General features: G+C 40.2%; 2 protein-coding genes across 4 annotated transcripts in view; both read right to left on the reverse strand.

The window, feature by feature from the left end:
• Positions 1-2,102, reverse strand: part of arid3a (AT-rich interactive domain 3A) — a 43,400-nt gene extending 41,298 nt beyond the window's left edge. For both annotated transcript variants that reach the window (XM_072389255.1, XM_072389257.1), the window contains exon 1: positions 1,816-2,102. The gene's annotated coding sequence lies outside the window, so the exon portion shown is untranslated. The remainder of the gene's footprint in view (positions 1-1,815) is intronic.
• A 3,205-nt stretch (positions 2,103-5,307) lies between these two features.
• Positions 5,308-13,417, reverse strand: r3hdm4 (R3H domain containing 4). Of its 2 annotated transcripts, XM_072389258.1 has the most exons (8): positions 13,224-13,417; positions 11,115-11,272; positions 10,662-10,780; positions 10,382-10,499; positions 10,223-10,308; positions 8,746-8,831; positions 7,851-7,906; positions 5,308-7,627 (listed from the first exon to the last, which is right to left on the reverse strand). In XM_072389258.1, exons 1-8 carry the CDS (start codon positions 13,262-13,264, stop codon positions 7,524-7,526), a joined length of 768 nt encoding a protein of 255 aa, XP_072245359.1. In that variant the 5' UTR covers positions 13,265-13,417; the 3' UTR covers positions 5,308-7,523. The 2 variants fall into 2 exon arrangements, with proteins under 2 accessions (XP_072245359.1, XP_072245360.1); XM_072389259.1 differs by lacking the exon at positions 7,851-7,906.

Genomic DNA, 13,417 nt, shown 5'->3' on the forward strand with positions numbered 1-13,417 from the left:
CCAGGCAGTTTTGGATGCGGCTGTGAGGTTTATCAACTTTTTTTGTAACCAAGCTGACAAAATACAGTAAAGGAACTCCATTAGGGATGACATGTCTGCTCACTCCTTTCATGTAGGCCGACATAATAAGGAGGAATACTCAGCTTGATATACACTCAGTGGATTTTCTCACCACCAAACAGCTGTGGCCGTGAAAGCAGTTAGGGTTGTGTCCGTCATTCCCCACACGTTGGACTTGTCTCTAAGATGTTTGGACTTGTCGTGATGTCAGCTATTGAAGATGGAAGCAGACTCTTTTGTCCACCTTCACTTTGCACTTCCAAAGAGCATTTATAAAGAATTTTATCAGCATGGGAGTCGTTTTACTTCAACTATAGAGCTAAAATGTTTAGTTTGCATCCCATTTTGCAATATATATACCTTCTGCTATGGTTAAATGACAGCATCCGCTTATCTGAAGGAGCTAAACTTCAAGAACAAACATTTCAATAAGCATCTATTGACAATAACATTGTGGCTTTGGTGGTAAAACCAAACAGCACTGCAGAGGGCACATGAAAAAGTCGAGCCCATTAAGTTAGAGGAGGGGGTTTGTTGGATTTGTAGAAAGGGGGTGGGGTTAAAAGTGACAGAGTGCCTAATCTAAAACTAACAGAAGCATAAAAAGAACAGATAAAGATGATGAAACTTTTAATCACACTTTAAAAAAAAAATCAATCCAACAATTAAATTTTCATGATTTTGGCAGCCCTTACTGTGAGGAACTGAGACAGCCACCAAACATTTAAGAAAAAAGAGAAATCTCTTCTGAACAAGTTGCATTTTTACATTTTTTAACCATTTATATGCTCTCCAATTGGAATTGAACATATTCTGGTTTTAGTCCCGTTTTTGGATCCTGTAGCTGTGACATCATTATTAATCTGTTTACTGCATTCACATAGTAGATAGCATCAACAAACTTGCTCCAAATTCATTCATAAAGACACTTTTAACTCTCTGCCGAGACCCACGAGAGTGACATATGGGCTGGCCAAACTTTCCCTAAGTCACATGCACTGGCTTTAATATCCAACTTAAAGGGCGATGTGATGTTGGGTACTTCTGTTACACAATCCAGCAGTTGCTATTTAATGACGCTATAAAATGTTGCGTTCATTTTATACCGGACGCGCCGCCACCGTAAACATTTTTTTTTTTGTTGGTGTTGTAAAGATTAATCTAACCTGCCATTTTGTTCTTAATTTTTTTTAATAGCAAAACACACAGGTTTATTCGTGATTGGTCTATAGCGAAAGCAGCGGTTCATACTGCAGTTAATACTATTTTAATGCTAACTAAAGAAGCTGGCAAAGTTAAGATTTTACAGTGGTGACAGTATGTTGATGACAGAAAATCGAGTTAACGGTCATATCTCCAACGTCAGCCGTTTGTACAGTAAACGCAAAAGTCTACAAGCTTTCTGACATACGCTCACTTTTAATGTGTTTCTCTCTATATTTGGTAAAAAACAGTGAAATGTAAACATGGTGATGATAATCATGCGCAAACTCCCCTGTTACATTGTACAACAACAAAGTGCTTTTCCACGCAGCGTAAATGACTCACGGCAGTCGAGTTCATCCGCTACCTTTGCAATAGGTTATTGATCAGCCATTTAATAATGTCGAATCGTTTTTTAAAGCTACGCCCTTTGAATTACCAATCACACAAGACGTAAATGAAAAACGAAGAAGCCCCTTTGCTGTACATATTCTGAAAGTCAGCACGGCATAAATAAGGCAAAGGGGAAATAAAAGAGAAACGTTGACTTACCACATCGGCTTCCGTTCGATTTTCACACTCTTTGGAACCGGAAGAAACATTCCTGTTTTCCTCGTCTCTGTGAATCCCGAGTGTCTCTGCCCGATCACAGAAAAAGGCACCAAAACGATGTGTAGGAGATGACGCTCGTGTGTGTATCGGATAAAAATGAAGTGGTTTCATGTGACTGCATGATATCCACGCATTCTGCTTTCGCGTGTAAATTGTGTTTTCAGACTAGAGTTAGAGTGTCGCTCTGAGACACACAGACCCGAGAGAGGCGTGGAGAGTCTGTCCGGCCTGCACAGTCACATCATTGGTTGACAAACAGCAATCAGATGCAAATTCCTAACCTCTGAATCAGCAGGGGCCGGCCCCCCGAACACCCCCACCCCCAGCAGCGGATGATCTCGGTAAGTGCAACGGTGGGAACTGTAAAAGGGACTGGGAGAGGGGCACAGAGCTGGCACCTTGGAGAGCCCTGCACATGATGCACACCAAACCACACAGTTAATTTTTTTTTTTTTTAAATCTCCCTGCAGAATTTCCCACATTAAAATCAATGGATAAAGCTTAGTTAAAGTAGCAGTACAGCTCCAAGTACCAAGTCAAAAAAAGATCCCACAGAAAGAGGAGTAACTTCTGGCGAAATACTCAACGTTGCTTAAGTAAATTGTATTTTGCATCCTTTGGAATTAAGTACAAGCAGAAACGGTGGAACAATATAACCAAAACTGTAAAAATTTAGATCATGACAAGAGTATCTGGATCTACAAGAAGTCATAAAATAACCAAAACAGCAAGAAAAGTGACACAATTAATATCAAATTAATCTGCAACTGTTGTGGAGATGGATCCACCAGTTTCGTCTGTAGCAAAGATACCCTTCACAAAAGTTTGAGCAATTTGATGAACTTTTTATGTTCTCTGTCAAATTACAGGACACGGTATTAATAGCTTAAACAGCCAAATAGCAAACACATTAGCAGATAATCAAACTAGTAGCTGCAGAAGATAAGTGATACTTTCTGTCTTTTGGCTCTGAATAATCGTTCAAATGAAATTCAGTTGAAAGAAAAATAACAGTCTTTGGATAACAGGACACATGAAAACATTTACTCACCTTTAAGGGACTCACACACAGTAATATACAACATTTAGAGCAATTTTTAGACCTATTCATACAATATAAATTACATTTCTAACATATTTTGTGATTTATATTGATATTTAGTGGTGGCCTCTGTGAGAAATAATGTTTTGGAGGCAAAATTGTATAAACAGTGAAACGCAGTCGCACAAATTTGATTGAATTGGCTTATAATGTTTAAATTTTGTACAGCAGGGGTTAATCGAGATGAATCGGGATCATTCGTTGTTTCACTGTAATTCACTCGGTGTCACAACAGTTTCTTTGAAAATATGGGGGAGTGTGGGGGAAGTCGCTCAAACTGAAAGAATGAGTCTGAGGCGGATAGATTTTTGACCTGAAATACAGGGTTTTTTCTCCACAGCGTCATAAACTGTACGCTGTATTTGTAATAATAGGCGGAAAGTCGAAGGACCTGAATTAAACATGTGCTCATTATGTTCTTATGCTTCAGCAACGCAGAGCAGATTGCCTTAAATCCTCAAACTGACTGGTATTTTGATGTTAAATGTCACAGTGACAGCCCCCAATAAAACATTAGAGAATGGAAAAACAAGAAGAAATACCACAGTGTATACAAAGTGCATGAGGTGAAAACGTTATATTTTGATTGTAAGCAAAGGAAACTAGTCCTTCAGCAGCAGGTGAATAAAAGTTTCCGTCTTCATCTCTGAATTGAAAAGCCCACATACGATTCTCACCATTTATAAGACTCGGCCCGTGAATGCTGACTGCTCAGTTGTTGGCCGCAGCTGTTGACGAAAATGAAGAGCTTGAGATATTTTAAAATGGAAAACCAATCCTCCATCTGCCTCATCAGGCGAAACAGGATCTGGGATACACGTGTGTTCGTCCACCCTGTCGCACTGACAGATTAAATTTAAAATTAAATGGGCCTCTTCGGTGATGACAACTGCAATTTCACACTTGATGCCAAATAATTAAAGATGACTGATGCTTTTCAGCTAAAATGAACCTCTGCCAGGGTGTGGTATGAACACAATGAACACGACTGCTGTCATAGACACTCAAATAACTACTGAAACAGAGTAGGTAAAACAATTAAGGAGGTAAATTACAAACGGTTACCACTTCAGGTTTATGTTAAAGCATTAAACATTAAAACAGTGTTATAGTGCTTTAGTGCAGCGCACACGCAGAACTACACACGTTTTGATGATATGAATATTTATATCTGTGACAGTTGAGAGACAAATGAAGACTTCCTTTGAATATCCTGTTCAAGGCTTTACACTACAAACAATTTTAAAGCTCTGAATAGCGTGCCAACTAAATCAACACAACACCCAAGAAGGAAATAAAATTCGGAGAAGTAACCCTGCTCATCTCATCCATCCTGTGTTTCTCAGCTCCCGTCATGCCACTGTCGCTTTCTTCATTGGCATCAGTCCCATCTCTTTGTGTAACGATGACTTGATCTCAGCCTCTGTGCAGTCATGTAATTTGCAGGCGCTCATAAAACTCATTTTCATAGGTCTTCAGTGGCAAACAAATGCTGTCAATTGCTTAACCATCCGCCTCCGTTAACTGCATTTACATTATCTCGTCTTTCACCTGGAGCTCATCTGTCGCCTCTAAAAAAAACAAACAAAGTGATGAGATATAACAGAAAACGGATGTTTTAAAATGATCTAGCACCAAGCAGGAAAAAGGTTCACACAGTGAATGCTGTGGTCACATACTGCTGACAGGATAAACCTTAATACTCCCGATCAATAATGGTTTTAATTTCCTTGAACAATGGCACCATCTAGTGGGGGGAGAATTCAAAGCAAACCCAACACCTTTTCAATGTAATCTGGTTCCAACTTCACCCTAAAATCTCTTTTACAAAGGAAACAGCTGTTATCTTTTTATTTAGAGCCCCTCAGAAAACAGTTTGAACTCTTATTTCTTTAATAACTCAACTGCAGTCAGATCATTTGAGGGCCATTTTTTAAGATAGTCTCGGTTAACCTGTTCTCCAGATGTATTCCAACCACTTTAATACAGTTTCCCAGTCTGTAAGGTTTAATGTTTCTTACCTTGTTCATTAGATGAAGTGAAGATGTTTTAATAACTCATGCACCATAAAGATGAAGAAAGTCTGGTCACCAAGCAGCAGGATAATAACCTGGCTCATTTTAGTTACATTACTGGGTATTAATCATAAAAACACTGCGATGTTAAATAGCTAACACCCTACTAGGTGCTTTTCCTACTGTCCTGGTAGTAATTCTGAGTAAAATATTGAATCCAGAAGCTTGAGATGTGAACCCTTTCTTCATTACTGATCAGTAAATGGACGTAAATCTAAAAAAAAGCACTCAATAAATTGAGAAAAGAGGAACAAGTAACTTAAAAGCTTTAATTGTTGTAGTGATAATTATAAATATGCACGTCATATATACACACAAAGATGTTCCAGGATAGTGTATAAAGCTCTCCGTCTATTAGCCTTTTACAATCGAAATTTTTGGCAAAAGTTAAACAAATATTTACAGCATGACCGTTTGTATTTAAAAAGTTGGCAGCGACGCAAACAGGTCCATCTCAAGAGAGCGCAGAGTACACAGAAAATGACAACACACAAAGTCACTACATGACATTCAGAGTGAGAAGTTCAAAGCCTGAGAAGTTGGACATTCGCACAACAAACGCACAAACTTTGGTTGTTGACAAAATGCACCAAAAAGGTCAAGTTTTGGTTACACTGCCGACAACAGCATCAAAAGAAAAGCAGTTTTTTTTCTTCTTAAAACCTGGATACACGTTTCCAGAATCTGTTCAAGTACAAATGTAGAAACACACGTACAGGTAAAACATAGAAACTTGTGTTTATAAGGCAGAAGTGCTTTTCTGGGGTTGTATTTATCAGTATTGAGATCAGAGCAGGTTTTTTTTTTTTTTTTTTTTAAACCTCAAACCTTATAGATACTTATCTGTAAGTGTAACATTTCTACTGTACACACAGTACGGTACACCATTAAACCATATTAGCAGTTAACATAAACAAGAGGCTTTAAAAGTTGTAGTTGTGTGTAAACTGAGAGCGATGTGTGTGCATCTAAAGTTCCTCATCTTTCGAATGTTACTCAAACAGCACTGATACCTTGTCTAACTGGGGTGTGTGTGTCTGAACATTCAGAGGCATTCAGACAAACCTGCTACAGACTATTACCCGAGGTTTAAAACAGCAGTAAGCACCTTTACAATAATTATTGTGTTGGTTTAACCAATGCCGGACTTTAAAAAATGCATGTAAAAACAACATTAGCCCAACAGAGATCGTAGAAAATTGACACGCCCGGATACTGTGGCTGAATCACTCCTGCATGTTTATGTTCAACTACACTCTGGGAAGTGTATATAAATACAGCCAAATTCCCGTACATGTACTATGATGAACCAGGGAGAAAGTTAGAAGCAGCAGAACGTCTTGAACGTTTGCTCGCGCAGCCCACAGCATCTGACATACTTTGGTTAATAGCTTAATTCCGCTCCCTTGCACCTATACTGGGACGGTGAACTCCAATTAAATGGCCGAGTCGCACTCTAACTGTACCTCGACTCGACTGTTTCAGCCGGCAGTGGTTAAACTGTAACATCATCATTAGTGGGTTGATGAGGGAAGCCACACAGGTTTCATTGTAAACATAGTTTGTCTAATGTCGGCTAAAACACCTCCAGTGTCGACAGGGTGTCGGCGTGTTGGGCAGATGCAAAGCTGAGTGAGATAAATTCGCCTCGACATCATTCAGATGTAAAAGAGTAACTTTTCCTCCTAAAGCAACGATGAAAAACATTCACTTTTCCACCTATGACGAGTGATGTGTCCGTGCAGACAGGTAAATTCATAATATTCATGCTTCATACCTCACAAACACAAACCCGACAGGTGATTCTTTCAGGCAGAAAGAATCACATTTTCTTTGAGAGTAGTTCAAGCACCATTTCATGCAGTAATGTTAACAGTGCCACAGGCTCCTTACAGCCCCACACTGAACTCTACATATATATATGTATGTATGTATATCGGCTGTCTGTGAAGTTCAGCGGCTGTTTACACTGTCGGGACACACTTCAGGGGTTAAACTCATTAAAGAACGGTTCGACTACGCTTGCTTTACATTTGTACAGTTATAATTCATGTCGTCTAAACTTGTGACAGCTTCCATGAGATGAGAAGAGGCACAATGATATTCATGATATTAGCACATTAACGAGTAAAACCTAAAACTGGAAACTAATTTCATTGCTGGGTGGATGTAAAAAAAAACAAACAAACACCATTTTTCTTTAAGTTGCAAAGCCAGCTGCAAGATATGAAGAAAAAAAAGCCTAGTTATCATGCTCATGTTAACTTTTAGTGGTTTATGGATAGAATTAATTCCCAGAAACTAACCAGGGAAAAAGGAAACCAGGGAAAAAGCAAACGGGGTGTCTTGTTCGCTCTGTTTTGCGGAGCTTTATGGGCGTTACTGGCATTGTGTGCGGACTGCTCTTCAGAGCTTCGCTTCACAGAGCTCCCGCTGCAGATGAAACGAGGAAACGGGGCACGGTCCAGGCCTCAGATCATCTGCTCCAGGTAGGCAGACAGTGGAAGTCCAGGAGGCAGAAACTCCTCTTGTTTGTTCACAACTTCAGTCTGACGTGACCCATTGTAGTCGGTGCCTGAAGGTCCAACACATAGACTTTGATCACTCTCACCTCACCGAAACACATGAAAGTGGCTTTGTGAGTGCAGCCAGGCCATGTCAACATTTTTAAAAACAGCTCTGTGGTTGTGTCTGTAAGTTTCTGCTGGCTGATAAACACTCTATGTATTTAAGACGGAAATCGCTGACCAGTGTGACACTGTGATCGTGTCGGTCTGGTACAAATCATTTCCACTCACTTGCAGAGACGAGGTCCATATACTGGCAGATGGCGTGAAGCAACAGCCTTTCAAAACTGGTTCATAAACACAAACAAGAGAAGCATGACTTTCCCCTTCCTAAGTCTCATTTAATCATTTACAATCAATTCAAACTGAGTATTAATTTGCTTTTGAAGTGACCCAGTTTCCCTGCACAGATCAATTAAGTTAGTCTGTCTCTTTAAAGCCAATCAGCTGCCATTTCCTCACATCCTGTTTTTGTTTGCATCTTGCTGCTGCAATGACTCTCCTCCACTGTGTGGCCCACAAAGTTTTCATGTAATCTAATATAAATCGATTTTCCAGGTGGGCAAATAAAATTAAGACCCATCAGTCTGGGTATTCAGCCTTCATTACTTGTCAAGCGCTCAGGACACAAAAGTGTGTTAACACAATCTATAGAGGTGCGCTGGTGGGTTGTGTTATTTCAGGCAACATATTGACGGGTCTGAGGCCTGATCTGGCGCCAAAGTACAGAAAAGCAAAGCATTTTCATCATCAAGAAGGCTGAAGGCCGACAGTGAACGTGCAAACGTTTTGTCCCACTGTTGGTTCTGCTTTGCAGCGTGAAAACAGCAACAAACATATTCAAATATCTCAGACTTTTATTTGTAGAATAACTTCTGTGTCCTGGAACCTAATCATATCACACACTGAGCATGGTTACATGCACGGTCACTACAGAGTACATTTATTCACACTCATTTACGCTTTTGCTTAAAGTGGCAACTTCTCATTACTGAAGAAGAAGATGACGAGGTTTTGTGGCGCAGCCTCCAGTATGAACAATCCAGTTAAGACTTACCCTCAGAGTCCTTTTAAGAAACCGAGTCCGGTGCCTTTTGAACTCTGACAACAGAAAAAGGATTTCTACCTGCTGCTGAGGTTGGTGGTGTAAACCAAGCCAGGCGTGGCACTGAAGAAGCTCAGAAGGTTTTCCTCAAGAACTTTCAGCATTCCCTGAAAAGAGGAAAGTTAGGAGAGACATATGAGGTTTGATCTCCACAGAAATCCTTGTTGTGACTGATGAACATACTAATATTTTCCTCTCCTCACATCCCTAAACATCATCTTTCACTGTTGACAACTATGATGACTAACTTTTGAATTTTTATCAGCTAATTTAAGTCTAACTGTGCAGTAATACGATTAAAAGGTAAACCTCGCAGGGCTTTGTTGAATATGTTTCCAACACAACACGTGACAGTGTGGTCAAACCTGTTTGATAGTTACATGGATCTGGGGGACTCGTTAACTGTTTTCTAATCGGCACAAAAACAGCCATTTTAGAGCTGAAAATCATTCACTTAACTGAAAACGTATCGGCGACTATTATGTAGAGGCAAAAGTCAAGTTTAGATGATACAAAATATGCATATCATTACCACACACGCATTTGGCTCCATCAGTTACAACCGATAGACAGTTTATGCTGGGAGTGTAAAACATGGCCAGTGTGTTGTTACAGTGGTGTTGATCATAGCTCATCATTATAAGAGAACAAGGACAGATTAAAGAAAGTAACTGTTGCAACAAAGCAGGAACAAAAGACTTCTACAGCAGTCGATAAGAGGAAAGTTTCCATGTCATGTGGCGAAAATGATTTGTTAACTTCTCGAGTGGTTCTAAAGCGTTAGCTAACGCCTGGATCCTGAGCGCAAAAAATGTTTAATCAGCATTCAGTCCTGCGTCAAATGACTCTGCAGAAGAAGCAGGTATTTATTGGCAAGTAATCAAATTTTCTTTACAGAAACACACGTCGGCCAACGCTAACGTCTCAACTGGAGACCTTGAGTCCAACAGCAACGACTCGTGTCGAAAAAGAGACGAGCCTGATCTGGAAGTTTACTCTGGAAGTTTTCCTAATTGCCCCTCGGGGATAAACAACGTTTTTTCTGATTCTGATTCTCTCTGCCCCGCGGTTTGGGGTTGACATCAGCAGCCGAGTTGAAAGTGGTTGCCTACAGTTTTCGGATCATCTCAGAGAGTCGTCATTATGAGAAACGCTGCCTATACAATGCAGTGTGAGAAACGCTGCCTTCCTGTTGCTGTCGTGACAGGCCTGTCCTCGGGGAAGCAGGAGCATACTGGACCGACAACTTTTAGCATTGATAATACACAATTGTAAAGGCTTTAATAAGCCTGTTTTAGTGGGTGTACCCATGTTTAAAAAAAAAAAAGTTAATATACGTTTAATTTAGTTTGAAAACAATATTAGAAGTTGAAGCTTTGCAACTTCTGATGCAATCAGGTAACAAATGTTCACTTGTGAGGTCCTTTGGGTAAATGACTGTAATGTTACGTTAACGCTCAATGCACAGAGATGGATATGAAGAAGAGGCGACACCCACCATGGGCATCTGCTTCCGTCTCAGAGTCAGTCGAAGTCTGCGGTCGATTCTTTGGTAGCAGTCCTGAGGAGTAAAGGCAGGATATACTGTGGAAAGAAAGAGTGTCAGTCAGCCAAATAACCACATTCAAAACAAACAAGCATAAACTGGGACGCTCACCGTTCCTCCGGTCTTTCAGGGGCTGGTTGGAGTTTTTCCTTTTGGCATCCTCCTGCTCCAACAGAGACAGCAGCCTCTCCTGCTCCTCGCCAGAGCAATTCATGAAGTTGCTCCATGGCTACAACAACGGCACATCAAATAACACTCGTCAGGTCGGAAATTAATCTTAGATTTAGTCTAGAAAGTTGAAAAAGCAACAAATGCAGACGGTTTGTCCTTCCAAAAGCTTGTCAAAACAAAAAAACTAAACAGTTCTTTAATATATGAGCGAGATGTGCACCTCTATGTAGTTTCCATTGGTGCAGGCCTCAGTGAAGATGGATGGGATGGCTGGGTTACTGCAAACCAGATCATCTTTGGAGCACTCATCTTTCTCAAGAAGATTGTCAAGATAGCGTGCTGAGAGCAAAAAGTCAGAATGGCAGTGCTGATAAGGGCGAATAACACATTCAGAGTTAACTGATGAGCATATAATTGTCGTTTACTTTTTTGTAGCAATTGTTAAGTTAATGTAAAGGCTCTTTTTAACTGATGAAGCCACTATTTCTAGCTTCAAATATTAATTTGTGCAGAAGGACTTCACTTGATCCAATTCATCAGATTCAAGTGCAACAAATGGGCTTTATAAAACATTTCTTAGTACTTTTTCCCCTTTCAACTGCTTTTCCATCCGCATTCAGCCCTCAGTGAGCAACGGCATCTTATAACCTGATGATATGAAACGGGAGCTTACTGTTCTCCTGTCGCCGGAGGCTCTTCTTGCCTTTGGCGCGAGGTGTAAGGTCAGAGTTGCGGATGGCTTGGTTGATGTAGAACTGCTTCTTTTTGGCAGGAGACACTCTCTTGGCAGGAGAGCTGGGCAGTGAGACGCACTTGCGCTCTTCTATCAGGCTGGAAAATATCCCAAAGAGAGTTTCAGTAATAGAAATATTCAAGGGGAATTGCCTGCCCCTCTTAAAAGGTTCATTTGATATGTTGATGGGATTTTTTATGCTACATTTCCTCAAGCTGCTGCATATTCTTCCTCTCCAACTATTCAAATTCCTTTGGGCTTATACGTTGAAACTAGTCATTCAGGTCTGGTTCATCAGAACAAGGTGTACAAGCTAAACATTCATATGTGTTTGTTTTTGAAGCTCTTAATCCCAGAGCACCAAGTAGGCATCAAAGATAACCCTATTATTAACACCAAATATTGTGCAGGTCTGCCTCAGGCCACAAAGCAACTCTAACAGGCCACCGTGCAACCAAAAAAATCTGTAGAGTAACTTGTCGTAACAACTGTCTAACCAAACAAAGTTGTCAGAGAGGTAGATTTCTATTGAGTAATGATTTACATTACTACCTATACACATGGAACCCAAGGACAACTGTATTAATGTGGCGTTAAAGGTAGTGTGAAAATCGTGGGTGCACCTTAAAGAAAAACTTAAGTGCACCAATGCAACTGCAGCAAAAAGGTAGTCTGGGCCCCGTCTAACTCATCAGGACATGAACACGGGACTGCTGGTAGGTTAGCAGCGAATCCCTTAGGTCCCATGGGCTGTGTGGTTTATAGGCTGGGTCAAAACTCTGGGCTATTTCTCTTGTGTCCTGTTGGGTGCAGTGGAATTTGTCGTCATCCTGAGGAGGTCACAAAGACGCCATCAAAAACATGCAAAAACGTCGAGCAAACAAAGTCGGATCTCAGCCCCCAGGCACTATTTGGACCCAGGAGTTGGCACAACAAAAGCCAGTGGACTTAAAAACAAGCCTCAATTTGAGGTTCATAAACTTCTCTATTGTTGCTTTCTAGTAACACTCAAATAATTACCAAAATTCAAGGTTTCCCTGCAAAATATTGCATGACAACATGACAATTAATATTCTAATACGTGTGAAAGACGTTTTTGTTCCTTACTTTTTAATTCACTTCAGGTAAGTACTGTTTGTGCCTCTGTTGGTCCTTGCTGCATATAGTGATGTATTTTCTTGAGCTAATGCTTACTGCTTTGTTGGTAATGACCTTCTCTGAATTCTCACCCAAATGAAAAGGTGAGAAGTATGAAAGGTGCTGATGATGATTCAGCTATAGGATGGGTAATATCTCTTGAATGCTCTCTGCTGCCTCTGGTTAATCTCTGCATTGAGTTTAAATGGATCAGGGCGTAGAGGACAGAGCATTTTGCAACAGCTTCAGATGTAGGTCAGTGGGTGGTGTGTGGACCACCTCTGCTCGGTTTTCTGACTGCGAGATGCCAACTTGATTTTCTGGTGCTAAATTTAACCTGAGCCCTGCAGGTTATTAGCATCAGGATAAGCTGTAATCTCAACCAGACTTTGATACATTTGTCCCAAATTTCGACCCATCATTTAAACCAAACTGAATCAGGAATTCAGATAACACAAATTTATATATATATATATAAATACATGTGTGTAAAATGCACTCATATTTAGTCTGATGTGATTTGTGCATCTTCCTAATTTGCAATGAAACGACAAATTCGTTTTTGATTGCAATGCACATTAGCTGATCTGTTGATAGAAACACAATGACGTGATTATAACGTGTCGATTTAAAGGCTCCAAGGCAACTGATATAAACAGGCCAGCTAGTTAGTTAGCTTACATAAGGCTAACAAGGAGTTTTACTTCCTGCAAAAATCTCAGAATCTGCAATGACCAAAGCGGCTAATAGAGGTTTGCAGAGGTCAGTTACTTATCAGTTAACCTGGATTTGTTTCAGTTGACATGCAATCGGCAACTAACCCTAAATTAGCTAGCTATTTACGTTACACTAAGCTATAAATCTAGCTAATGCTAACTAGCTGGTTCATGTAACAGTAATAATTCTACTCACATATAATCCTGTTCCTCATTGTTATTTGTCAAAACGACCATCTTATTACAGAAAAACCAAAGGGAAATTCCACCGACTGTATATTTACGGACTGTATAGCAAAAATGTACAGTTTGTCCGGAAAACAAGGCTTACAACAGCACAGGTGTTTGTAAATTGAGTAACAAGTAAGCAGCTAGCTGCTAGCTTGACAG

This window comes from Leuresthes tenuis, unplaced genomic scaffold (assembly GCF_036924035.1).
Source record: "Leuresthes tenuis unplaced genomic scaffold, fLeuTen1.0.hap1 SCAF_7, whole genome shotgun sequence".
Taxonomy (NCBI): Eukaryota; Metazoa; Chordata; class Actinopteri; order Atheriniformes; family Atherinopsidae; genus Leuresthes; species Leuresthes tenuis.